Source organism: Hoplias malabaricus, chromosome 9 (genome assembly GCF_029633855.1).
Source record: "Hoplias malabaricus isolate fHopMal1 chromosome 9, fHopMal1.hap1, whole genome shotgun sequence".
NCBI lineage: Eukaryota > Metazoa > Chordata > Actinopteri > Characiformes > Erythrinidae > Hoplias > Hoplias malabaricus.
Window position 1 is genome coordinate 37,325,812 of NC_089808.1, and position 26,526 is coordinate 37,352,337.

General features: G+C 37.7%; 1 protein-coding gene across 1 annotated transcript; it reads right to left on the minus strand.

Moving 5' to 3' along the window:
* On the minus strand, positions 1 to 26,318 carry LOC136706684 (macrophage mannose receptor 1-like). The gene is made up of 26 exons (XM_066680279.1): positions 26,037 to 26,318; positions 25,596 to 25,860; positions 18,063 to 18,242; positions 17,659 to 17,816; positions 17,332 to 17,448; positions 17,089 to 17,204; positions 14,970 to 15,118; positions 14,451 to 14,650; positions 13,962 to 14,086; positions 13,731 to 13,803; positions 13,502 to 13,658; positions 11,036 to 11,071; positions 10,772 to 10,940; positions 10,592 to 10,648; positions 10,403 to 10,503; positions 9,859 to 10,001; positions 9,022 to 9,124; positions 6,170 to 6,315; positions 5,818 to 5,923; positions 5,302 to 5,534; positions 4,282 to 4,447; positions 3,796 to 3,954; positions 1,638 to 1,754; positions 1,243 to 1,431; positions 505 to 537; positions 1 to 368 (listed from the first exon to the last, which is right to left on the minus strand). Exons 1-26 carry the CDS (start codon positions 26,316 to 26,318, stop codon positions 154 to 156), a joined length of 3,795 nt encoding a protein of 1,264 aa, XP_066536376.1. The 3' UTR covers positions 1 to 153.
* Between the last annotated feature and the right edge of the window lie 208 nt (positions 26,319 to 26,526).

The window sequence follows — 26,526 nt, forward strand, 5'->3', positions numbered from 1 at the left end:
GTTAATCCAAATACAATTTCAAAACACCTTGAGAGTTTGAATGTCTAAATGACCCAGCTTAATTTAACACAATCCCTGATTACAAAAATGCATTTAATTAATTACATATATAGAAATCAAAATGTACATACACACATTTACAAACAAGTAGGTCTATTCGTTATTTTCCACCAAGGTCTTGGTATCTTTCTCCTCTGATCGGGGGAATCTTGTAGCATAATACAGAGGGTTCACAAGTGAGGGAAGAACAACAGGTCGGTTTGAATTCCTGCGGTAGACATATGCCAGTCCAGCCAGCACTGACAGGACAACAATCACCACTACCACTGACACACAAGCAACGTATGAACGATGCACTTCGTAAGCAACTGCAGGAAAATCAGAGAATGAAATAAGAATATTTCAAGACAATTCTTCAAAAAATGCATTTTATTATAATGCAAAGTAATGCACTCCAACACTTGGATTTGTCAGAGACTGCTTGTTTGTGTGTCAGACTCTCACCTGTGCTGTTCACTGTAAGGGCTGGGTTTATAACTGTGGAGAAAACAGAAGGAGAACAATGAGTATTTTAGTTAACATTGTGTTGTGTAATGTTTAAGACAGGATAAGTTGACTTTAAGACAACAGGAGTGAAGGGTAATACATTGCAATTAGTCAATTATAGACTAAAACTAGATTTGAAAAAAAGGTAAAAATACATTTCAGAACTGTGGTTTTGGTTTTTAATGGCAAGTTTGTCTGAATCAACTCATGCATGTTTTCTGTAGATAAAAATCAAATATGATAAATTTTTACACTACTCAAACAGTGCTAACAACAAAGTTGTGGGTCAGTGATAAATCACTTTTGTGGGATATTTTGTGTAAAGTAGGTGGATCTTCTGTCTAGAGCCCAAATTGAGTGAAATCTTATTTACTAGTTAACCACCTGGTATATATAAACCTGCCAACAAACACCCGAACACAGCAAAAATAACCAGGGATGTGTTAAAGTACTGATATTGCTGCATGAGGTGTTTCAGAACCATGTTAAAATAACATTACACATATAGAACACCTACTTTTTTAAGCAAATATAACTCACCATTTGTATAAGAAATTAAACAAATACCTGAAAAACTTTACTGAACTCAACTGTACAGAAATCTGTTATACCACTCATGTTAATGTTCTCCACTTTCTTAAACCAGTCACCTTAAATAAATTTGACTTTACAGGAAGCTAAATCATGGCAAATTACCTTTGGCAGTTTTGCAGATAAAGTTTGCATTACGGTATCTGCACAAACTTTTACTCCATTTTTTAATTTTGGCAGAAATAAAAGCACAGACGTTTTCATAAGGATCATGGTAATCATCATCACGGCTGTCTCCAGGTTCGTCCCAGTTAATGTAATCCACCACATTGTTGTCTATCCACAACCAGTGCCCTGTATGATTCAAACAGAAAACTGAACTTGTTAATTTACTTTAAAGTGGGATTTAATCACGATTGTGTCACAAAAGACATTGTTTTGAAACATGATTTTTTTTCACACTGCACAAAATTAGCAGCCAATGATCAGCCCAACCCTAAAAAATAATTTATTTTGGGATCCATTATTATATTTCATACTTTAAATACTTTTGTATTTACCTCCAAATGTTTTGTAAAGACCTATCCAGAATTTTTCCTCATTATTTCCAAGAAAACTAATGTACTTCTCTATGAATGATGACTCTTCCATGTCTTGAATGCTGGCAAGACTGGCTCCTGGGGAAAAAAACAATCATTTAAAAATAAATGATTATTCTTCCTTTATACAAAACATAAAACATTTAACTATCAGTATCTATGAAAATGTATTATTTAATAGTTGGAAAATTGTCACATCCTAGCCCAATCCTGTTTATTTCCCCCTGCCATGTGGCTCTGTCTGTTTGTTGTTGTTCGTATCTCCGCCCTCGTTCCACCCTAGCTCCACCTTTGTTCCGCCTCCTTGTCATTTTCCCTCGTTATCTGTGTCAGGTGTCTCTTGTTTGTTCATGTATATAAGTTCCGTTGTTGTCACTTACTGTTATCGGTCATTTGTATTGTTTGTTTCCTATCCCAGTTGTGCCGTAACCATTCCTTGTCATTTGTTGTTGTTGTTGTTGTTGTTTTGTTTCTCGTTTCTCGTTCGGTCTCTTGCCTGTTTCATGCCCCAGTCCTGTAGTGTTGTTTCGTGTTCTTTTCCTATATTCTATGCCGTGTTATTTCGTGTGTCTCCTCAAGTTCGTTTGTTTTGTTATTTCTATAATAAATTATCTGTGTTGTAGCGAGTGTGTCCGCCTCCGTTAGTCCACCCTTCACGTCCCCGTGACAAAGATATAAGAAATTGCTTTTCCGTTGTTCTTGACTTATACTGTGACTTGTACTGTTTTCCATTTTCTATCTCTATAATAGTAAAACTAAACAATAAAACACCCAGATATTCCACTGATAATGTTTTTCACATATTTACTGTCAAGCAAATTGCTTTGTTTTTACATTTTTACATATTTTCCACAATAAAATAGACATGTTTAAAAATAAATTAAAAAAATAAAACAGCGATTAAAGTGTCCATAGATGTGAATGTGAGAGTGTGTGTCGCCCTGTAAAGGATTAGCTTCACCTCCAGGGTGTGTTCCCTCCTTGTACCCAGTGATTCCGGGTAGGCTCCGGACCCACCGCGACCCTTACAATGACTTTGTATTCCATTTCCAAAACTCTGGGTAACAACTGTTAGTCCTTTTCCACCAACTTGAAATCAGTTTGCTTCCTATTCATGAAAAATATCTGTGTGTTATTTGAATCTGTCAATGTGAAAAAGCACATTGTCTACTCCACTGCTCACAAGGACCCTACTCTGAAATGCTTTTTAACAGAAGACTGCCATTACTTCATGTGATTCTATCTGTTTATTCTTGGCCCTGGCACTGAATTCAGCCGCAGGAAAACTGGAAGTGAGCATTCTGCCTTTTTTATTGTCAATCACGTTCTATAAAGCCAATCAGTAACATAAGTGTTTAGTTTTTATCATTACCCACTATAGCCACATTGCAGTTCTCCCAAATGAAAGCAGTAACAATTCTACTTTTTTATTAGAGTCTAGTGGCTGAAATAAGACTTGCTACCATCAGATGTGACACCACAGTATTATAAATATGGCACAGAATGTAAGGAAATTTGTGTTTTGTAGATCATTTCTTTGTTGTAACAATGCTTGTTGGCAATAAATCTTATACAGTTGGAAAGCCTGTAAAGTTCCCCTTGAAATGGTGCCACATTCATAAGGAACATACATTTGTGGGATGAGCAGTAAAGCTGACTATGTGGACTGTGACCATGAAAAAAATAGCTAAATACTCTCATCCTTTAATATGGAAATTAACAGGCTTTCCAACTTTATTAGATTTATTGCCAAAAAGCATTGTTACAACAAAGAAATAATCTACAAACACAAATTTCCTTACTACTGTGTCTGATCCACTCATACCAGCACAACACACAATAAAGCACCACAACGTCGATGTAAGTGCAGCACTTTGTGAGATCCACCGTCCACATCATACGTGTTCTGTGGGGTCCTGAACATTGAAGAACAGGGTGACCAGTGGCTAACAAATTCCTCAGACAAAACAGATGGACTACAGTCTGTAATTGTAGAAGTACAGAGTGCTCCTGTGCGGTCAGTGAAGTTGATAAAATAGGCATTGAGTGCAGAAACAAGGAGTTGATGTGTATAATGTTTTTGCTACAGTTTTTAAGATCATTATGATGTTGTTCTCACCTCTTTGGCTACAAATTTTAGCTGCTGAGTCCCATGAATTTGAATCTAAAACAAAGGAATAACAGTGCCCTTTGAAAGGCTGCCATGTCATCATTGGTCTCTCTTCAGTTAGCTCAGGGCACACTCCTGGATACTGAGCTGGTGGAGTTGGAGCAATTTCTGTAAAGTTTACAATGAAAGAATACATTCACATCACTTATTTAACATTTAAAATTGATACAATTATTAACTGTTACAGATTAGAAGAGATACAGTGTTAACACGAAGGGAAAAACCCAACATTTTTACAACAAGCACACACATGAAATTAATTAAACTTTATCCCATAATTTACAGATTTCTCATTCAATCCTTTCTTCCTGTTCATGAGTGAAAGACTAAATCATAACTCCAAATTAGCCACTAATCTTATCTGCATTTCCGGGTTAAAAAGACAATAGATTATTTTGTTGTTTACATCATCCAGAGCTGCTTAACATAACTCACCTGTTGACTTCTTACACAGGCTGTAGAAGGTTTCATTGCATTTGGCAGTTTTCCACCCTCCATCTACATCCACATAGACACAGGGCTGGTCCTTCTTCGGTTCACTATTACTCCACCTCTCCATATTCAACAGCCAGTTATCAATCCACAGGAAATATCCATGTGTCTGTTCAATAACAAACATTGACCAGCATTGCTTTACACCAAAAAGTCAACTGTGAAATATAGCATAATTAATAGCAGCCTTGGTTAATTTTTGAAGGTCAATTAATTCAATGTCACATAGAAATTATGAACACAATCTAAATTCATCTATAAATGTTCAAATACAAAATTTTGTACTTGTAACTAAGCCATGTCAATGTTGTTAACACCCAAAACATTTTCATGCACACACAATATCAATGAAGTGTTTCCATTTCAATAAAACTTTTTGTTCATTTATCTATGTTCATGAATATTTAAAGGGTTTATTTCACCTGTTTCAGCTAGGTTTTAAATACAAGCTGCTACATAGGCCAAATATTTACTTTCATATGGATGACTAGAGAACATGTAAATGACATAAGAGAAAGGTGTTTTCACTCGTAGCTGGTATTAAAAATACCTACATTCCTGGAAGTGGACTTAAGCATATTTTGAATCCGGCTCCAGAAATACGTTTAGACACCACCTTTAGAAACGATATGCAAGTGGATTTAACCTCAACTATAAGCCCCACATAGCACATTTTATTCCCTTCCAGAAGCACTTTCTATGTTGGTATGTTTTGAAGGCTACTGGAGCTTTAAATTGAATCAAATTCTCTCGTCAGGTGAGATGAAAATTAATAATAATAAAAAAAATTGTATAGAAAAAAAAAAATAACAAAGTTAAATTGTTGAAAACCTGTGGGTTGAAGCTGAAAAGAAGAGCAAGTGTACTCTGTTCTGTACTGTACTCTTTTGATTATTAATATAATTTTGTTACATCAGGAGTATGTCATACATTTTATGCTTAGTAATTTTAATTTAGTCCTACCTCCTGACTGTTAAGGCCGATCCACAGGGGTTGTCCAAGTTTATATATCTGCAGCTCAATGTAGTATTGAGCATAGAGGTCTCGAATGCTGGCCAGTTTTGCCTCCTGAGACTCACAGTATTGTTTCGCTTCTCCCCAGGTCAGGTTTGTTTGAACGATCAGGTAAGAAGCATTTCCAATTGTGATGAAGGTTTTGGGCAGCTCTGTGGGGGTTGGGATGCCTAAATCTGAATCTGAAAAATGGAGAAAACACATAAGAAATATTTAAATTTAATAATCCCATGCATTCAAATTTTCCAAATATATAATCCAAGAGTGGTTATAGCTTCAGAGCAAAGGACAATGACTTTCTAAAATAATCTAAAATACATATGTTCATAGGTTTGATGCCTTTATCAATAGTAAAATAAGGAAAACCTTTTCATAAGAAATGTGTCCAGATTTTTGAATATCAGTGAACAATTACTGTTTATTTAAGAGTACGCCTGAGTAGCCAAATTGCTTTTTTAATCTTACTTAGAGGTTGACTGCAAATAAAGCCACTTGTATCATTGCAGTCTTTTTCCACCCATTGTCCAGGCTGTGATCTTTGCTGATTTCCCACAGCAACACATTTCTTATCCTTTTAAACACAGACAGGATCTTATTCAAGATTACGCAGTTAAAAATCCTTTCACATACACATACAAACAAAGAATAAATCTTAAGATAAAAAAGTATCAGCTAAAATAATGGTGAATATAAGAAACAATATAATCACCATATATTGTTGACATGTTAAGTGTTCATGCTTATGAAATATACATGATAAACACATGCTTAAAGCCAAATATCTGTGAATGCGTTCAAAAATCAATGAGTGACATACCAAATTATAATAGTAGGGTCTTGATTCATTAAAGTTTGTGAATCTGACTGGACTGCCATCTGTCCATGTAAATCTTCCGCTTGCCAAATTACTGAAGCCAATCCAAAAATCCTGGGTGTCTTCTATCATATTCAAGGTCAGGAAAGCTAAATCAACAAAGGGAGAGAATAAAACCTGGTAAACGAGTGGTTAACCAGGCAATGCACAGCATACACAGAACACTCAAATGTCAAAGGGTTTTGATTATTTGACATTGGGCACTGTCTGGGTTTTTACTTGGGGTCAGGAAACAGTGACAGAGCAGAATATGCTACACTAAGTTTACCAGAATGCAACCTGTATTTTAAAAACGATATACTACTCCCCTTTTTAACACAGTTCACTGGTGTCTCTTTAAAATATCTGTCACGCTTTTGTCAAAACACCTCTGTGATCAAACATGATCTCTTTCAGGTATTCTCCTGTATATATATATATATATAAAGGCCTGTTTCCTTTTCGTGGAGATACCGGCACCCTCCATAACCCGAGGCCGTTGGAGCCAGTGAAAGCAGGTGAGGCTAAAAAGGGTGCACATCATGAGGATCCTTGGTCAAAAAACTTATAGGATTTCCTCATGAATGCGCTCATTGGACCATCTGAACCCGCAACAGCTCCAGCACCTGTTTTTTGAGGAACACCTGCCCCTTGATCACCCACAGCACCTGCCCTAAGAGCAGCCCAAGCACCTGCCTCCATGGACATTATTGCAGGACCTCCTGCCTCTGTGGATGTCAACGCAGTGCTCCCTGTTCCCAAGGACATCACCGCAAGGCCCCCTGTTCCTGATGACCTAACTGCAGGACTTGCTTGCTGCTCCTAGAGTTTAGTGTTTTGTCTCCTGTCCAGTCTCTTTTCCTAACCTTGTCCAACCTTGTCTAAGCTCCAGTCCAGTCACCTGTTGGTTCATTGATATGCTAGTCCCTTGTCTTTTGTGTAACAAGAGGGCAGGGCAACAAAGGAGACTAGACTGGGAGACTGGGAAAAATACATGACATAAGCAGAAACAGGTGATGGGATTCAGGACAAGACAGGGGCACATACCAGAGACAAAACACTGGACTGGAAACAAGATAGGACAAGCAGACCGGACTGGGGATGGAACCAGAGCTGAAACAGGAGACGAGACTGGGGACTAGACAGGAGCAGAAACCGGAGACTGAACAGAAGATGAAACACTGGAATGGTGTGGAAACAGGACAGAAGCAGGAAAAGGAGACTGTACTGTGGACTGCACATTGCACAAATATGGGGACTGAACTGGGGACTGGAACAGTGATGGGACAGGACTGGGCATAGGAAAAGGGTACAGACACGAACAGGGACAGAGACTAAGGAGGAAACAGGCAGAGGGATGCAGACTGAAACAGGAACAAAAGAGGAGGAGGGTTCTGTGTCTATATGCCCCGGGAGTTGCATGTTTGGGGGGGTTCTGTCACACATTTGCCCTGTTTTGTGTGTTCCTGCTCTGTTTGTGTCTGAGTTCCTTTGTTTTTCATTTGTTCTGTATTTGTTCTGTTACTGTTTCCTCCCTTGTCTCCGCCCTAGCCCCACCTTGTCATCAGTGATTGCACCTGTGCCTCCTTTGTTGCCCTGCCTTCTCGTTATCTCTTATCTTGTGTAAGTATATATATATATATATCTCCCTGGTTAAAATTATAGCTCTATTACTAACATAAAACAAATAAGTAATTATTCATTTGGTCCAAGTCCAAGATAAGAATGGAATAACCTGTATATGTAATTCCAAGATGTAGTTTACATTTCATTGGTTTGTTTGGTAGCTTCCTTATTTACACAATACCTTATTTACACAATAAGGAGTGAGAAATGTGGGAGGGTAGGGGCACGGCAGGTAAAACATGATAGAAACAAAGTTAAGCCAAAAAAAGTCTTAACACAGCTATCTTCTGTCAGTTATTACACGAATTGCCCACTCGGTAATTATAGTTAATACTGAAGAGTGCTTGTGCCACGTTTGTGAAGAGTTCCAAACGAGAATCTATTGGTTTATAGCTTAGCTATTCTTGCTAAGGAGCTACGTGTGTGCTAGCCTGCTCTGTTTTGTTTTTTTTTTTGTCATTATTTGCTCTCTCTCCATTGCTCGTAAATACTGTGGTGTTCGAAGAATGAGCATTGTTACACTCTTTTCATTACGATGGACACAGAAACTCAGTAATTCTGACCCAGATAGCGCTATGTAATATTGTAAAACGTCACACACTTGATTATTGTGGGGATCCGATTACATGATTAGTTTTGGTGCAACTGCATCCCTAGGTGGCACTAAAACAGAAAAAAAGCCTCTTCAAACATTTATAGTAGCACCTCCTATATGTGCTTTGTTTGGACATGCTCCTTCACAGTAAGGCCTTTCATAAGTCGACCAAATACGTTCCCAGATGGGCTTGATTTGTTTGGTTTACCGCTAAATAAATATATTAAACTCTACCCACTTAGGGTTTATTTTTTTAGATACTGGCCATTGACAATTACAATTTTGACAGAATCGAAATGTCCTTAATTGTCTACTTATAGCCCTGTCCACAGAAGCACCATGCCAAATGTCAGAGCGATTGGCCTTGTGGCTGCTGATATGTTAACTTCTAGCTTTTATGGCACCCTGACATGAATCTTCACGCTAATATTTACATGCTACCCCAGAATCCCTAAGCTAATAACCTTCCAGCAAAAGAGTCCTTGCCTAGCCTTGTTTGTTCAATCTCCTGTATCTCACTGGGTGGTTAATTGAAGAGGAGTAATCAAATTAATAGGATATGACATGTTAGTTTTGAACATGAAAGATCTCTGACCTTGTTGAAGTTTATTAGTTATTGATGCCAGATTTCCTCCAAAGTCCTTACAGTAACTTCTGGCCTTAAGCCAGGTTTGCTTGTCCGTTTGTATTCTGTAACACTATAAATAAAAAACATATAAATATGTTACATGCCACACCCAATTGTTTCAATAAAGAGACATTCTATCAAAAAAAAAACTGTAAAAATTAACCAACACATTAAAGTGTCCACAAGAACACGCATACCCAACAAAACACTGCGCAGAACATCACAATCCAACATCCTTACAAATAAACCAGCTACAATAACTTTTTTAAGTGATGGCAAAGAAGATCCAGTTTTGCTAATAATGTTTAAATTGGTAAAGAACTTTAATATCTAGTGATGGATTTGTAAACCTTTAAAAGATTCTTCACACTCAAATGAGACTAAAATCTGTTTTTAAATTGGTTATTAATTAGGTTGTAAACAACAAATTTCTTTCATAATCACACAACTATTAATGAATTTTAATGTGTTTACAACCTAATTAATAACAATTTATAAACAGGTTGTCTTATTCTAAAGGGTTATGAAACAAACATGGTTCTTTATGGAACTATAGCGTTTTTTTCTATGACATTTCTCAAAGAACCTTTTGTACCAGCTTTATTTTTAAGAGTGAAACAGGTAAATGTGTGGATGTTGTGTGTTAGCATAAGTGTTCTGACTGGTCTGTGGCTGCACTGATTTCCCTCTGTAATGTGGCTTAATGTGTTTGTTCATTGCAGCACATGCACACAAAAACCATGACATAGACCTAAATCATATGAGCTTGTGTGACATATGAAGGGAGCAAACATCATCTTTAACCTTTTTCTGAAATCTGACCCAGCCTTCATGACAGCCTCCTTGAGGCGGCTCAGTGGGGGCAGCAGTGGAGTTGACTGGGACAGTACCATTACGTTTACAGACAATCTCGTTATAATCACCACAGTTCACACTTTGCCAAAGCCCTGGAGGAAATAATGATGTATTACTTGGACAAAATAATTTTCAAACATCTCGAAACGCAGTTAGTTAAAATGATCTGATTTATCATTTATACAATTAAATCCTATTCTCTATATTTCAAATGTTTTACTAATCTAGAATACATATATCTGAAAGTGAAAGTTATCATTTCCGTGTATAATTTTCTTTATGCATAGATGTAAACTATATGTAGCCCAGCAATTGGATTTTGTGAAGAGCTAAATGTAAACAATTAAATATCTACAAAAATAATTGCTCAGCTTTGTACTATTTAGGGTTCTGAGTGTACACAGCACGTGTTGGTGTTTATGTAATAGTAAATATGTGAGTTTAATAAGTTTAACTTCATGTTTATCTAGAATTTTCCACTGTCACAACTGACTTTGAAACACAGTCATCTTCACACAGTTCTCCTCTTCATTCAAAAAAGCCGGCTCGTTTTTTTCCCATGCCTGGAATACTACTGGAGATCCATCCATCCACCTTAAACAGAAACACATGCTATGTTTATTTTTGTTTTAATCATACTTTAAATATGCTTTTAAATGTGAGAGTTCTGGCAATAACTTACATTAATGACTTATCCAGATCAATTTTCATGCCAATAAAGACCTCACTATAACTTAACCTTGACTAAAAGATACAAAAATATAAAACAATAAATAAAAAAACACAAAGTAATTCACTATTTAAACATGCAGATATCAACAAGTCTTATTTTAAAATATTAAAATGCCACCACAAGGTTCACTTTACCTGATGCCAGACAAACAACCTTTCTTCTTCATCATTGATGACCACAAGCTCACCGTGTCTGTGCTTACAGAACCTCCGTCCTTCTTCCATAGAGTCATAACCACTTTTAAAATAATACTGACTCTCCTTGAATATAATCCATCCATCATCTGTTTTATTGTATGCTGCAGGAGAAATAAAAAAAAAACAACAGAATTATCTTTGAAATTCTTGGAAATCTCATGGAATTGAAGTAATAAACAGCCGATTTCAGACTTACTTTGCTCCATAATCTGCACTTCCTTTGGTGTAACTCCTAGAGGAAAACAAAAATTGTTTTAACATCAAATCCACTAATCAACATTCTCATGAAATTCTCTGTTTACACACAAGTGAAAAGCAATCCTATCCAAAATAATGAACATTCTTACAGGCCTCAAAACATCATGTGGCCTTTATATTAGCTCAAGAACCGTGCGTAAAAAGAGCTTCATGGAATGGGTTTCCATGGCCAAGCAGCTGCATCCAAGTGGATACAGTGGAATAAATCATGCTGATTAGGATGTGGGGTTGTATTTCAGGAGTTGGGCTCTGCTCCTTAGTTCCAGTAAAAGGAACTCTTACAGCTTCAGCATACCAAGAGATTTTGGACAATTGACAATTTTGGCAAATAATGAAGCAAGGTCATTCGAGACATGTGTTTGATGTGGAAAGCCTTGAGTAGTCTGCACAGATTACAATCAATCAATCAAATTTTATTTATGTAGAGCTTTTCACAACAGAAAGTTGTCACAAAGCAGCTATACAGAGATCCGGGTATAAGCCTCCTGTGAGCAAACCAAGGGCAAAAGTGACAAGGAAAAACTCCCTCAGCACACGAAGAAACCTAGGAAGAAACCAAGACTCATACGGGGAACCCATACTTCTCGGGTCGACACCAGAGACACAACAGACACAACAGTCAACAGAACAAAAGTAAAAATGAACTAATGACAGATGAAGGGGTTATAGTAATGTGAATGTAGAATATTAGTGATATATGAGTCTGAGGAAGGAATAGGTGGTCAGTGATTCTGTGGGAGGTAAAAGTAGGTGCAGAGTTAATTTGAGATAAAACGGAATCCATGCATGGCCAAGCATGATACTGTAGTTCTGAGCTCTGCCCAATAGAACACTTTTGGGATGAATTAAAGTGAAGATTGTGAGCCAGGCCTTGTCCAACATCAGTGTCTGATCTCACAAATGTGCTTCTGGGAGAATTGGACAGAAATTCTCGTAAAAACACTCCTAAAGTTTGTGGAGCCTTCCCAGACAAGTTGAAGCTGTTATAACAGCAAAGGTTGGGCCAATGACCCTATGGATTGAGAGTGGGATATCACTCATGTTCAAGTGTGTGCAAGTGTGTGAAATATAAATAAATATACATATATATATATATATATATATATATATATATATATATATATATATATATATATATATATATAGAGAGAGAGAGAGAGAGAGAGAGAGAGAAGAGGTTGTAAAGTTATAGCACCGCTACACGGGGGCTCCATACACCGGCAGTGGAGGCTAGAGATGAGGCGAAGGTTCCTGTACTATATTTTTCTGCCATAATGACTTGGGTTTTCATTGGGTATAAGCCATAACCATCAACATTAAAAAATGTATGCTTGAAATTGACCACTCTGTTTGTAATGAATCTATATAATATATGAGTTTCTCTTTTTGAACTGAATTACTGACATTGATTAACTTTTTGATGATGTTCTAATTTATTGAGATGCACCTGTATTTCCAATGGCACATAGATCTGGTATGCAGGCAGGCCAATCAAGTACATGCAATCCAAGTGTGTGAAGCCATGCTATTGTGACTTGGGCAGAATCAGCCCCGGAATTGCCCTACATACATATGGAATTTCTAGGAAAATACACCATCTTAATAGCAAACACAAATAAAAACCTATGCATTATTGGGTCTTTGGTTGGCTATTAGGGACAAAGACTTTCCAAAGTAGGCCAGAGCCCATGTAGCCCTTATTCATCATGGTAGTTTGATGTTTTCCCATTGCGCTTACTAACAATTCTCTAACAAAGTTTATCACCAAGTGACCTATGACCCATCCTTGCTTGCAAAAGCTAATGTGGTGTAGTGTTTTCATGCTTGTAGTTAGTTTGCACTGGTCTGCATAAGTTAAGAACTTATGATGATCTGCTGCATACACCTGAATCCCTAGAAAATGCTTGAATGTGAAATGCAAAACAATAAGTGCCTCTATTGGAAGCAGCGTATAGATTGGGAGGATGGAAGAATCAAAGTGGAAGCAGGATGAACAAAACTAAACAACAGGAATTAAATAATGTATTTAAATAATTAATTAATGTATTGAAATATTAATGCATTCATTCATTTTCTGTAAGTGCTTCTCCAGTTCAGGGTCATTGTGTATCCGGAGCCTACCAAGAATCACTGTGCACAAGGCAGAAACACACCCTGGATGTGTCACCAGTCTTTCACAGTCCTTGTGAAATTATTGGTTAAATAATTTTTGGATTCTGAAAAAAAATATTTTTATACCTGAAAGTAATTTCATGAATGTAAATGGAATAAACTAAATGATACTCAGGTTAGTGTATTAACAGTACTAGATAATACTTCTGTGCAATAATTGGGCTATAAAAATAACCTCTATGTGCTTTGTTAATTTCCATAAATCTGAAAAAATATATATTATTTGTGTTACCTTTTTGAATCTCACAAAACCAGTCAGTTCTGTGATCACATTGTAGGTCATCCCATTCTCTTCTCGAGTAAGGCCACAGGGACAAATACATTGTAGCACATTTTTCAATGTTGTTGTAGTTGTCTGGTTCGCCATAAAACCAGTTTTCATAGGATGACTTAAAGACAAAATATTACATTTAAATGTTAGCATTCCCTATGAGGAATTATTTCATTTAAACCACACTCACAGCTGAGCCATCACTCCATGTGTAACCAACAGTGGGATCCTGGATGCTGTAACCAATCCATGGGTCCAGTGAACTGCAAACATAAATATCTGTAAAAAGACTGTATGTCTAGGTCCATTTCCTTAAACACAAACGTAGTTTCTCAGAAAAAATCATCATTACCAAGCTGAACGACTGATGAAGGTTTTAAAAATTGTTTTATCTATATTGTTATTAACATCCTATACTTACTCTTGCAAGTTCTTGGTCTCTATATTGATAGGACTGTGGATACTGAGCAAGTCACCTCCCAATTCTCGACAAAAGGCAAGAGCTTCAAACCAGGTCTTCTTTTGGAGTGGGGAAACTGCAAACAGCTTTAAGAAGCACATTAAATCACAAATTCAAATCAGTGCTGGGAAACTGCAGAAAATGAAAAACAACAACAAACACAGCCTAAAAAATATTTTATACTTTTAAGGAATTTACAGTTTACATTTACAATTATTTTTTGCTTGTAGGATAAACAGGATAAGCACCTCATACAGTAACCTGAGACAGGGATTGAACACAGGCTCAAATGGCACCTTAACTGTATGGTAGGTACACCTACTGCTGCACCACCATGGACAAACTCCCTAATAATGTGCTAAAGTTCAAAGAGCAGGTGTTCACAAATACGCAAAATTCATTCAGGCTCATCCTAATTGTTATTATTAGCTTCAATCATATTTATTGTACCTTAAAACACTGATCCCTGTTTCTGAGTGGAAACCAGCCCTCACTGCAGTTGGCAGGAGGAGTCGTTGGATGGGCTGGCGTTGGGGTCACTCCCTCTGCTTTCTGCTTACAGATGTATTTCTCTGCATTAGAGCAGCTTAACACATCCCATAATCCAGCCAGTACACCTGTGGTCATGGCAACGCAGCCTTGTTTCCCGCCTGTCTTTTAAAAATAGATTTGTACCAACTGTACAAAAAAAATCTGCGGCATTTAAAATTTACTATGTTCATTCCTACAGCCAATCACTTAAAGCATGTGTTCCATTTCACACAGTGGCACAACTAAAATCTCATGGGTCCTGTACCAAAAACTGTATGCACCCCATTCAGTAGTACCCTGAATAAAATATAATTGAATCAATTATATTATAATTTGATTTTGTAGTATATGTAGTTTGTTCTGTTGTTACATCTCAAATGGTTCATTCCACTCCGCTCAGACTATGTGAAGTGTCTCACATTATATCTGTAGATTTACCTGGCATTCCAGCATTGAAGTGTGTGAACAAAACTTTGCTAGTGTTTGTCCACTCAAAGATGTGTTTATTCTTTTGGTTGGACAGTCCGATCCAGAAGTGCTTCTCTGATCGTGCTCCAATCAGACTGACCAGGAATGCATTTTCAATCCTGCAAGGGAAAAAAACTAATCAAATATGATCTGTATTTCTGAAACAGGTTTTCTCAAAAATTGAAAACTGCAGGAACTGCAGTCTGCAGTGAGTAATACAGTATGTGAAGTACTATTTTCGAAAGCAACACTTGTCTTACAAAAGGTAAAAAAAAATCAGTGTTTTCAATGATGAACATAATTCTGTTTGCTAAACAGTGACAGAACAGGAGAGAGAGTGTGTATCGTGAAATAACAGCACGGCTGTGCAGCAGCACAAACATGAGCAGAAAGTGACTACTGGAGTCCATCTTATCCATGCTGTTATTTCACAATAATCCACAACTTGGAGTGTTCTATTGCTTTCATACAACACTCTGGGTAATAAATAAAGTAAGAATTAAATAGACTGAGCTCTGAAAATTGCACCAAACATGCTTACAAATTGTCAATTCCTTCTTTCAAATTATAGACCTTCAATAAGTAGCTTGTTTCTATGTCACAGTGACAAAACTCACTTCACTCACTGCAGGGCATTGATCAGATCTCTTACCACTTCACTACACTATCAATAACCTGCTGACTAAACTACTCCAGATAAACGTCTGTCCAAAAGAGCTTTTAAAGGGAACATAAGACTGTAGCAAACTGTTCTTTCATTTGTTTACACTCAGAAGCTATGTGTCTTTTAAGGTGAAACAGGATGTTTGATGAGAAAAAATATTGTTGTTTATATGGCTGAATTTTAATTTGTTTGTAAGATTTTAATCACTGTTTGAATTATCACAGAAACTCATTTGTATCCTAAGTTTTCATTTTTTTTTTTTTTTTTGAGAGAGACAGGTCCATCTCTGGCAAAATAATTCATTATTACCTGCCTATGGAGCAGGAATAGAACAATATCCTCATCTTGGTTCATGTTTTTCAAATTTTGGAGGTCTGTTTGTTGTGTAAAAACCAATAGATGCTTTTCTCTGCTGTGAGCAGATAGAAAGAAAGACTAGCATACTGGACAGGGACACTTTTTTTTTCCCTACACATTTACAAATGTGTAGCATTTTAAGCATTCATAAACACTGGTTTCAAGCACAAATGGATTGAAAAGCAGCAGGTGAGGAGGAAACATTTTCAGGATAATATAAAACATGTTTTATGAGTAGTATGTGAACGTTATACTTATAATCTAAGTTAGAAACATTTAAATGAAATAGGATCCTACACCTACCCATTAAGCTTGCTGTGACCGTTTATGATCCGATTAGCAACCAGCTACCCTTAACAACTAAGGTTACTCATTGGTCCACCTACTGCATCATTAACTCTACCCCACGGGTAATCAGGTTTGCACCTCTCCTCATTGGTGTTTTGATGAATTAAGCCCATGACACCTCTGGAAGGCTCAACAGTGAACTCTGACATCCCAGACCTACCCCCACCCCCACTCCATGCTAGGCATCTAAGCATCGTTTTCCTTAGGGATATGGATACTGCCTGCTCTCCTCCACTCTTTTGGAATACGCCCTTCATTCCATATTATAACCATCAACCGCAACAAACTTCATCATCTCAGGTGCACACTAGTACACCCAGTACAAGCCTTGGAGCAGAACACACTTTTGCATGATGCACCATTTCTTTAACCTCAATCAATAAAAAAAATAAATAAATAATAATAATAAGAAGAAGAAGAAGAAGAAGAAGAAGAAGAAGAAGAAGAATTGTAGAAAAAAGAAGTTGACAGAATAATAAAAAAAGACACAAATTTAGTCCATGAATACCTGACCTCACTAAAGATCTTCTGACTGAATGTTATTAAATCTATGCAGATTTTTCCAGCCCCAAATGGTGCACTTATATTCCAGCAGTACACACAAGTATTACAAAGGTGTAGCATGTCCTATTCCTAATTTTATTGACAAAGATATGCTCTGAAACACTCTCTATGTGGCCTTTTGGACAAAAACCTATGTGTTAAATACACAATTCTGACCTGTCTGTAATGTCGACTAAATAAGATCCACTCTTTTCACACATCTGTTTGGCCTCTTGAAAGGTTTTAGTCTGTGCTCCAGTTTGATAGCAATAGTAGCCGTACTTGACCCAACCCTTAAAAAGTCAAGAAACATAAGATATTGATTAGTGAAGCAAATATTGATGACTAACAAAATTCCTTACAACCACAGTTCAAAAGAAAGAAATAGTCCAAATAATAAAATCTGAAGCCAATACTCACAGGTTTGCAGCCTGGGCTCGTAACAGCTGTGTCATTAGTGGATGGACTTAAATGGGTTTTTTTCTTACAGATGTATCCATACTTGTTCTGACAGACTTGGTCAGCCCACTTTCCCTCCTGAACCAGACACAGGTAAATTTACTGGAGGGAATGTGTCCCTTATTTGCTAGTAATGTGATTTAATTATGCTGTGATTTATTATTTATCTAAATTACTGTCTCATCTCAAAATTAAGCAAAACATTAAGAACGAGTATTTCAGTCGTTATATTAATATTAGTTTAGTGGAAATGGATCTGTGTTACAGTGTAAGTGATGATTTTGTTACCTCTCCTCTCATTGAAACACAGTCTTCTTTAAAGGTGGCATCGTGGCTCGGCTCATTCACATCCCACAGGACAAATGGGACGCTGGAGTGGTCACTCCAGTCAAAGAGCATCGCAGTCTTGAGGTCATTTAAACCAATCCACACTTCATCTGTCTTCACTGTGTACATTGGAAGAAAAAATAAGAAAGGCATATCAGAGAGTTTAAATTATATCTTCTTCACAGAACTGATAGTTGGTAAGGAATTCTACAGCTGAGGTCAGTTTTATCCAAACCCCTCGTTCTTTATAGTGTTCTCTTCTGATTCAAACCAAATTCAACAACCTGAACTTATGCTGAATGCATGCCAGCCATTGTCCATTTTATCCTACGGAGTTGTAGCTGATAGAACACACACAAACTCACAGTATCCGAGTTGTGAGATGACAAAGCTCTGCTCTTCTACACTGAGAACGCTCAGCAGATCTCCACCTTCACGTCGACATGTGTCTTTTGCTTCCAGCCACGTTTTCTTTGTTCGGAAGAGGTGGTAGCAGTGGCCTGAGTAAGGAATCCAGGGAGTGGTGCAAGAACCTGTGTGAACAGCTGGACAAAAGCAGACATAAAATATACAGGATGTCAAAGACCAGCATTAGACAGCATTAGACAATCATTAGACAAGACCTCTGAGCACAAAACACAGATCATTTAATGTGCTAGGTGCTAACTGCAGTGTTTTCTTCAATTTGGTTTATGCTTGGCTTTCTCTCACTTGTAGGTGGTGCAGCCTCGGGATCTTTTCATGTGAAAGACTCGGTTTTTAGCCATTTATCTATGGTGGGTAAAACTCACACAATAAGATAGAAATATTTCATTCCCTCTAGCTAACATTACAAGGTTTGTCAGACTTGTTAGTGTACTATGAAAGACAGCTCCCTTGCAGTACTAATGCAGCCACTGGGTGGCTGCAGCCCACAGGTTCAAAACTATGGCTCTATGTCATTTAGTGCAGCACTCTACCTAAACTCTTCACTGGCCTGTCCAGTAGAGAAGGTATCAATCCTCCAGCCATCAAAAAAATAAATAAATAAAATAAATAAATAAATAAATAAAAATATATTCCCACACATGATGTCTGTAAATTTACATCTTCTTTGCATTAAAATGTTTTTGTATTTCTTAACTTATATTCATAGCGTAGACAATAAGCATGTGTTTGTTGATAAAGCTAGTCAGCAGGAATCAGCATTGCAATATTTTGCAAGCTGGTGGCACACATAACTTTAGCGGTAGGCCATGCTGAAAGAAAAAACGCTAAAACCAAATGCGTTTTTTTCTTTGTAATAGGAATTAGCTTACTACTAACCACTGGAGAACACTAGTTTCATAATGAGGAGTTAGAAATGCACATGGAATCAGTCATTTACATTGTGATATGAGCACATCAAGAAAGGCCAAAACACATTTCAAACAACCAGAAACAAAAATAAACATAGGGAAATCTGATTATGAAGTTCTAAATACCTTAAAACAGTGTACATCTCCAGTATAAAAAGTTTTTCTCTTGTGTAATGTCATTAGTTAAAGATGGAAAGGCTGATGATTGAGTATGACTTTGTCATAGCACAGATAATGCTGAAAAAAATGCTAATAGGTACCATTAGGAATGATATGCACTGACTGCAGGTTCATGCAGTTACATGTATGTATATATGTGGAAAAATTGGCACTTCATTTTAAATAATTAACTAGACGTCTTGCTCATAACAGTGGTTTCATGATGCAGCAGTGCTAATTCAGAATGCATTTCTTTTAAAGGTTTTCCTTAGTATCTTCAATTTTTATAGTTGCGAAAATGTAATTAAAGTCACCTTAAATTTAATCTCTTAACTTAGTTATATGGTATCTGATTTGTGTATCATTTACGTTTAAATGTTTTAGTTATTAATAGCTAAATTATTCTTTCTTTGCTAGAGATGTTACATTTGGGCATCTGGGTTCTTGATTCACTTTGCATTACATTAATTTATTTGACTCTTTTCAGATTTTGTGACCTATGTGCAATTTGGAGTGTAGGAGCAGTGACCATTTCCATTGATGCTATTGTGAAATCACTGTCTCTAGACAAAAACAACTCACTACCCACCTCAAAACCTACCATAAAAATATGGCTCATTCTTTGGGCACAGAAACACAGACAACAGCAACTCAGCCTTCACATGCACAGATTTGTCATGAACAACCCCAAGCTCAGATACATCGCTCTCAAATTACAAAAGTACAGTGCTCAATTTGTCATCTTGAGCTGAATAAAAGTAATTTAAATCAGCATAACAGAAGACGGCACACAAACGTCAAAAAAGACATAACAGCACCACACGTCTTGGCATGTGAATGTGTAGATCACAGCAATGGAATTTTTGCTGTCTTGAAATCATTTAACAGCAACAGTGTGCCAGTTCATGTGCAAAACAATTGATCACGAGCATCACTTTGGATGTGTCTTGAATGCGTGCATTAGGAATACAGAAGTTATGTAAAGAAGCGGTTTTATTTCATTTGATTGTGATCATTTACATTCACTAAACTACTGCACTCCTGTGTCCAGCACAGCCACGCTTTTGAAAGAGGGTGGAAATTAGGAGAAACAAGTGATTTGGTTAGGAAAGAAAACACGGCTGTGTCAGGTTACAAAAAGATACAAATTCTAAAGGCATTCCATTTAGTAAAGAGTAATCTATAGGAAGTTCTTCCAGAAGAAATTTATATCAGTCTATGAGCCAAATCTAACTTACCGGTTTAGAGGTAGAGGTTTGCAGGTTTGAGTGAGTGGTGGTCATGTATGATGCTGTTAATAACACATGGCACTGCCCATGTTCAAAACTCAGACACTTCTGCATTCACAAATGTGTTGGCAAATGTCATTTGTTTCAGACACACAAGGAACTTTTCACTGTTGATACTGAGGAAGGAGGTAGTAAGATGTCTGAAGAGGACGAGGGCGTAATTTCATGCAGATCTGAAGTAACATTTTTTGCACCACAAATTTATGATTTGCAGAGGACTATTAAGTACATATTTTTGAAGAAAAAGCTTACCAAACTTGCCTGCAGAATTTTACAGTCTAAACAGCGAAACTGCGAACTGACATTTGGGCAGAAGTAAGAACAGCTTAATGCATGGCTACCTTCATTTTAAAGCTCTAACCAATCACCATTACCAGTTCTCCTGTGTTCACTGTGGTGATCACCTCCCCAAAAGTGGTGTATTCAACTTGGCAGGTGAAATCTAGCATAATTTTGCATTTTTCAGCATATTATTACTAATATTATTTTCAACATATATTTATCCAACATAAATCTATGAAAACATAACAATGAATGTCTTAATTCAACAAATTCTAAGCATTCAGTGTCCACTGATCAGAAATAATGTGGGTAAATTTTGAAATATTTGAACCAATGTCTTGTTCATATTCTTCATCATTATTATCATCATCATCATCATCATCATCATCAACATCATCATCATCATCATCTTTGCCACTTATTCCATTCAGGGTCACGGCTTGTTCAGATTCCCAAACCTCAATATTAAGTTGATTTTATTTAAATGATTTGTGTCATTTTTTTTATTTTACATTAGTCTGAAAGGAATAGTGTGTTTAAATACTAAATATTGAATGCTTTATTTGGTTAGAATATGAAAATAAGATGTTCTTTTATAAATATTAAGTATTCTTTGCCAATTGTAGTAATAAAATCACATTCATGAGTGTGTTCGTGCCTACAATTACAACATTTTAGTTAGTCCTGCCTGTACTAAATGCATTTATTGTTGTTTCTTGAACAAAGTCAGTGAACTTGAAACTCCACCATTTGACTATTATGGAAGGGTAGACATGTAGGAATTCTGGGACTCTGTCTGCTTGGAACGAAATGCCGAAGGATTTGTTCCGAGGAAGTGCTCTTCAGGTTCAATACAGTGTTGCTTGATATTTAGTGTAACCTTTTTATGCCTACTTCCCTGTCTGATCTCAAGCTTCTCTTTTTTGTGTCACATTTGTTTTTGCTTTCTTATGAGATTTATACAAACCGGATTCCAAAAAGGGACACTAAACAAATTGTGAATAAAAACTGAATGCAATGATGTGGAGATGGAAATATTTTCTTCGTAATAGAACATAGATGACAGATCAAAAGTTTAATCTGAGTAAATGTAACATTTTAAAGGAAACATATTTTGATTCAAAATTTTACAGTGTCAATAAGTGGCTGGAAAAAGGAAATTGAGCATATTACGAACAGCTGGAAGACCAATTAACACTAATTAGGTCAATTGACAACATGATTGGGTATAAAAAGAGCTTCTCAGAGTGTCAGTGTCTCTCTGAAGCCAAGATTGTAAGAGGATCACCAATTCCACCATTGCTGCGCAGAAAGATAGTGCAACAATACCAGAATGGTGTTACCCAGCGTAAAATAGCAAATACTTTTAAGTTATCATCATCAACCGTGCATAACATCATCAAAAGATTCAGAGAATCTGGAACAATTGCTGTGCGTAAGGGTCAAGGCCGTGAAACTCTACTGGATGCTCGTGATCTCCGGGGCCTTTAAACGTCACTGCACCTCAAACAGGAATGCCACTGTCAAGGAAATAACAGAATGGGCTCAGGAATACTTCCAGAAAGCATTGTCAGTGAACACAATCCACTGTGCCATCCACCGTTACCAGCTGAAACTCTACAGTGCAAAGAGGAAGCCATTTCTAAGCAAGCTCAACAAGCTCAGATGTTTGCACTGGGCCAGGGGTCTTTTAAATTGGAGTGTGGCAAAATGGAAAACTGTTCTGTGGTCAGATGAGTCACGATTTTACGTTCTTTATGGAACACTTGGACGCCATGTCATCTGGACCAGAGAGGACAAGGATAACCCAAGTTGTTATCAACGCTCCGTTCAGAAGCCTGCATCACTGATGGTATGGGTTTGCATGAGTGCTTGTGGCATGGGCAGCTTGCATGTCTGGAAAGGCACCATTAATGCAGAGAACTATGTTCAGGTTCTAGAACAACATATGCTCCCATCTAGACGTAATCTCTTTCATGGAAGACCCTGCATTTTTCAACAAGATAATGCCAGACCACATTCTGCAGCAATCACAACATCATGGCTATGTAGGAGAAGGATCTGTCAGGTACTGATATGGCCAGCCTGCAGTCCAGATCTTTCACCTATAGAGAACATTTGGCGCATCATAAAGAGGAAAGTGCGACAAAGAAGGCCCAAGACGATTGAACAGTTAGAGGCCTGTATTAGACATGAATGGGAGAGCATTCCTATTTCTAAACTTGAGAAACTGGTCTCCTCTGTCCCCGGACATCTAAATGTTGTAAGAAGAAGGGGGGATGCCACGCAGTGGTAAAAAATGGCCTTCTCCCAACTTTTTTGGGATTTGTTGACGCCATGAAATTTTGAAACAATATATTTTTCCTTAAAATGATACATTCTCTCAGTTTAAACTTTTGATCTGTGATTTGTGTTCTATTCTGAATATAATATTGATGTTGGCACCTCCACATCGTTGCATTCAGTTTTTATTCACAATTTGTTTAGTGTCCCAACTTTTTTGGAATCTGGTTTATATATATATAAGTTTCATAAGCCTAAAAAAATTTTGTACAAAAAAATCTATTACGCTCTGCTAAAATGGGGGCATTTCCAGTCCTGGAGGTCTAGTGTCTAGCATAGTTATCTAGCGACTGAGTTGAAACAGCTGTGTTTTGAGCAGGGACTTACTTGTGATAGACTTCAGCCCTTCAGAATTGAAATTGTTACCTTGGCTCTAAAGCATATTTATTGTTTCAATCTGGCATACCAGCTGTCAGGCTATGTAAACAGGAGAGACGCTCGCGGGTTTTTAGCAGGAACAGTTTTACTTCTGAGAAGTTAAAGTGCAAAGCACACCGTAAAGGGAGAGCAGTCACAACCAAAAGGGCAATCTAAAGAATTGTGAGGTACAGGCTGAGGTCAAAAACAAAAAGTATCAAATACTAGCAGTCCGGATCCAAAAAACAGAGTCAAGTGAAATGTAAGAAATGGTCATACATGAGTTGGCTTTCATAAAAGAAGTTCGCTCAGTAAGTAACAGAAGAGTTTTCAATACTTCGCAAGTGGCAGATGCAAAAGCTTGGGTTTATATACTAACTGAATGATTATGTCCAGATACAAAACAGCTGTGACTTAAAATTTAGGTGACCCGGAGCACACCAAAGAGTTCCCATTGGTTGATGGAGTCATGTGACCATCCGCTGAACCATGGGAACTGAAGTCCCCAGAGTAATTCACAGACTCAAGTGGCAATGCGGCGTGAAGTGAGGGAGGAAGCGAGGCATCCACATAGACAGGTGTGACACCAGCTGTCAGAATATGGTGGAGCATCTAGCCACTATAGAAGTTCCCTCTCATATATACACATATACATGTGTGTTTTATATATATATATATATATTACCACATTAAATGTAATACGTTCCTAACTCTGCTCCGGCCCAGGCCTTGATGATTACTTGTCCATCATCCTCGATCTTGCCGTCCAATTCAGGGATTCCGCATTTTATGAATATCATCGGCAATTTTCTGCACGGGCCACTGCCCGCCTACAGCAATGGAACATCGCTTGCTACTGGGGTGCTCTGGATCTAGAACTCTACTGCCGTGTCTTTGCCGTTTGCATCGCTTCTATGTGATGTGTGTGGCAACCCATCCCATCCTGCCACATCACGTTTGCTTCTCACACAAACTCCCACTTCTGCAACCACTATTTTCCCCCACTTCATCCACAGCCACCATCGCACCATGTGTTACTACTTCCAGTTCTCGCGATAGTCATAGACGACGCCTGTCCTACCTCAACGGCCAAATGATTTGTAACAACTTTAACTTAGGTGGATGTTTTGCACCCCCAGGTAGATTCCTCCACATCTGCACATACTGTGGCCAGGCTCCAGCCCAACCCAGCTGTCGCCTTAGACCACTTAGATTCAGCAGCAGCTGAATCTTGAATCCTTTCCACTCCCATCAACGAGCCGAAATTTGCCAACTGCCTCTCCTGTCATCCCGACTGCACTTTTGCCTGTTTCCTTCTCATCCCTCCAGCCCAAACCTTCTAAGTTCGCCCCACCTCGCTGACATTTTTCTGGGTGTGGTCTATGATAGTAAAGTGGGCGTTTGGGACTTTGCTGACATACTGGCCAATGAATGATAAGTGAGCGTTCCTGTTGTGGGCATTCTTGGTTTCACAGAAACATCTTTACTTGGAGTTGTACTCTATTGGGGAGATGCAGATGGCAGGTCATAAGTGACTGACACCACTGTAAACCAATAGTATGGACTTAATTTTCCCATCACATTCTCCATTTACCACACCAATGAGTAATGATGATAATGATAACCCAATATATTCCATAATGATTGTACTAAGTAGTTTTGATTAAATATTACTAATACGGTTAATAGAGATGTAGAACATATTGTGCTTGTGACCTTAACCCTTGTGCGATCTTAACATTCTGTTGACTCCCCTTGTCAAAAATGACCCGCCCTACCAAAGCTTATTACACAATACAAGAAGATCACTAGTGAAAAATATTACACTGTCACAACAGTTTTCTTTTACATAGTAGAGGTTTATTATTGCTATAATATAAATGTGAAGTTATTACTTCTGAATGAATTATATTGAAAGGGAAAAGACAGTCAACAATCTGGAACTTTTTTGTCAATAGTTTTTATTTGATATTTTTTAGGAAGTGAATTATAAAAATATTTCTCTCATAACACTAACAAAACAGCAAAATGTTGCTTGATTTTGTGAACAATATTCAACATAAACTCTATTTAGCACATGTAGGACAGTATGTGCGAACATGTGAATGGGCTTTGCAGATGTATTTCTCACATGTGCAGCACACAGCTTTTGTCTTGCAGCCCTTCTTCCAGGGGCAGAACTGGCACCTTTTTCTTTTGAGTGACCCAGCTGCAGACTCAGGTGGATCAGGACAAGATGAAATTCCCTGAACAGCTTCCACAATGGCTACAGAGGCTTCTGTGCGGGGCAGGCGCTCCCTTCTCTCAATACACGGGGTGACAAGAGCCTTTCCCAACTGCTCAAGGAACATCCTTCTCTTGTTTTTCTTCCCTGACATCCAGGTTGGGTTGATCTCCTGCCATCAAAATCCCTATGTAGCCACGCAGGTCAATCTCATCCATTTTTTTCCAGTTTTCTCCATATTTCCGGAAACCCTCCAAATTTGTGTTTTCCAGGATGATTTTTTCGATGGCTGGTGTGATGAACAGGAGAAAGGTGGATAAAATGTCCTGGACATGGGCAGCCGAATACCTTGTTGGCCCTGGAGTCATCCTTATGATGTTTAATGTTGCTGTCCTTCCCTGGTTGCTGTCTGAATTTGATGAGGACCATCCAAATTTTGCCGTTCTTTGACAAAAAAGTCTCTCTGTCAGTGTGAGGGATTTCCTCTTCTTCTTCATCTGAAGATGCATCATCCTCTGGGTTGCATTCCTCCCCATCTTCCTCTTCAGATACATCTTCATCCTCTTGTTCCTCCAGAGCTCCTGAAAGTATCTCATCCAGGACCTGTTGGGCACTGAAATGTCTATTCATGGCTTCAGCAAGCAACCAACTGGGGTACTTTGATTCAGGGTCCCATCAAAGAAACTCCGACCTAAGAACTGATCATGTGTTATTAGGCTGGAGTTTCTTTTTTTTTTTTTTTTGTGTGTGTGTGTGTGTGTGTGTGTGTGTGTGTGTGTGTGTGTGTGTGTGTGTGTGGCCTTTGAACTTTTTTCTGGTGTTTAAATGCTTTTATAAT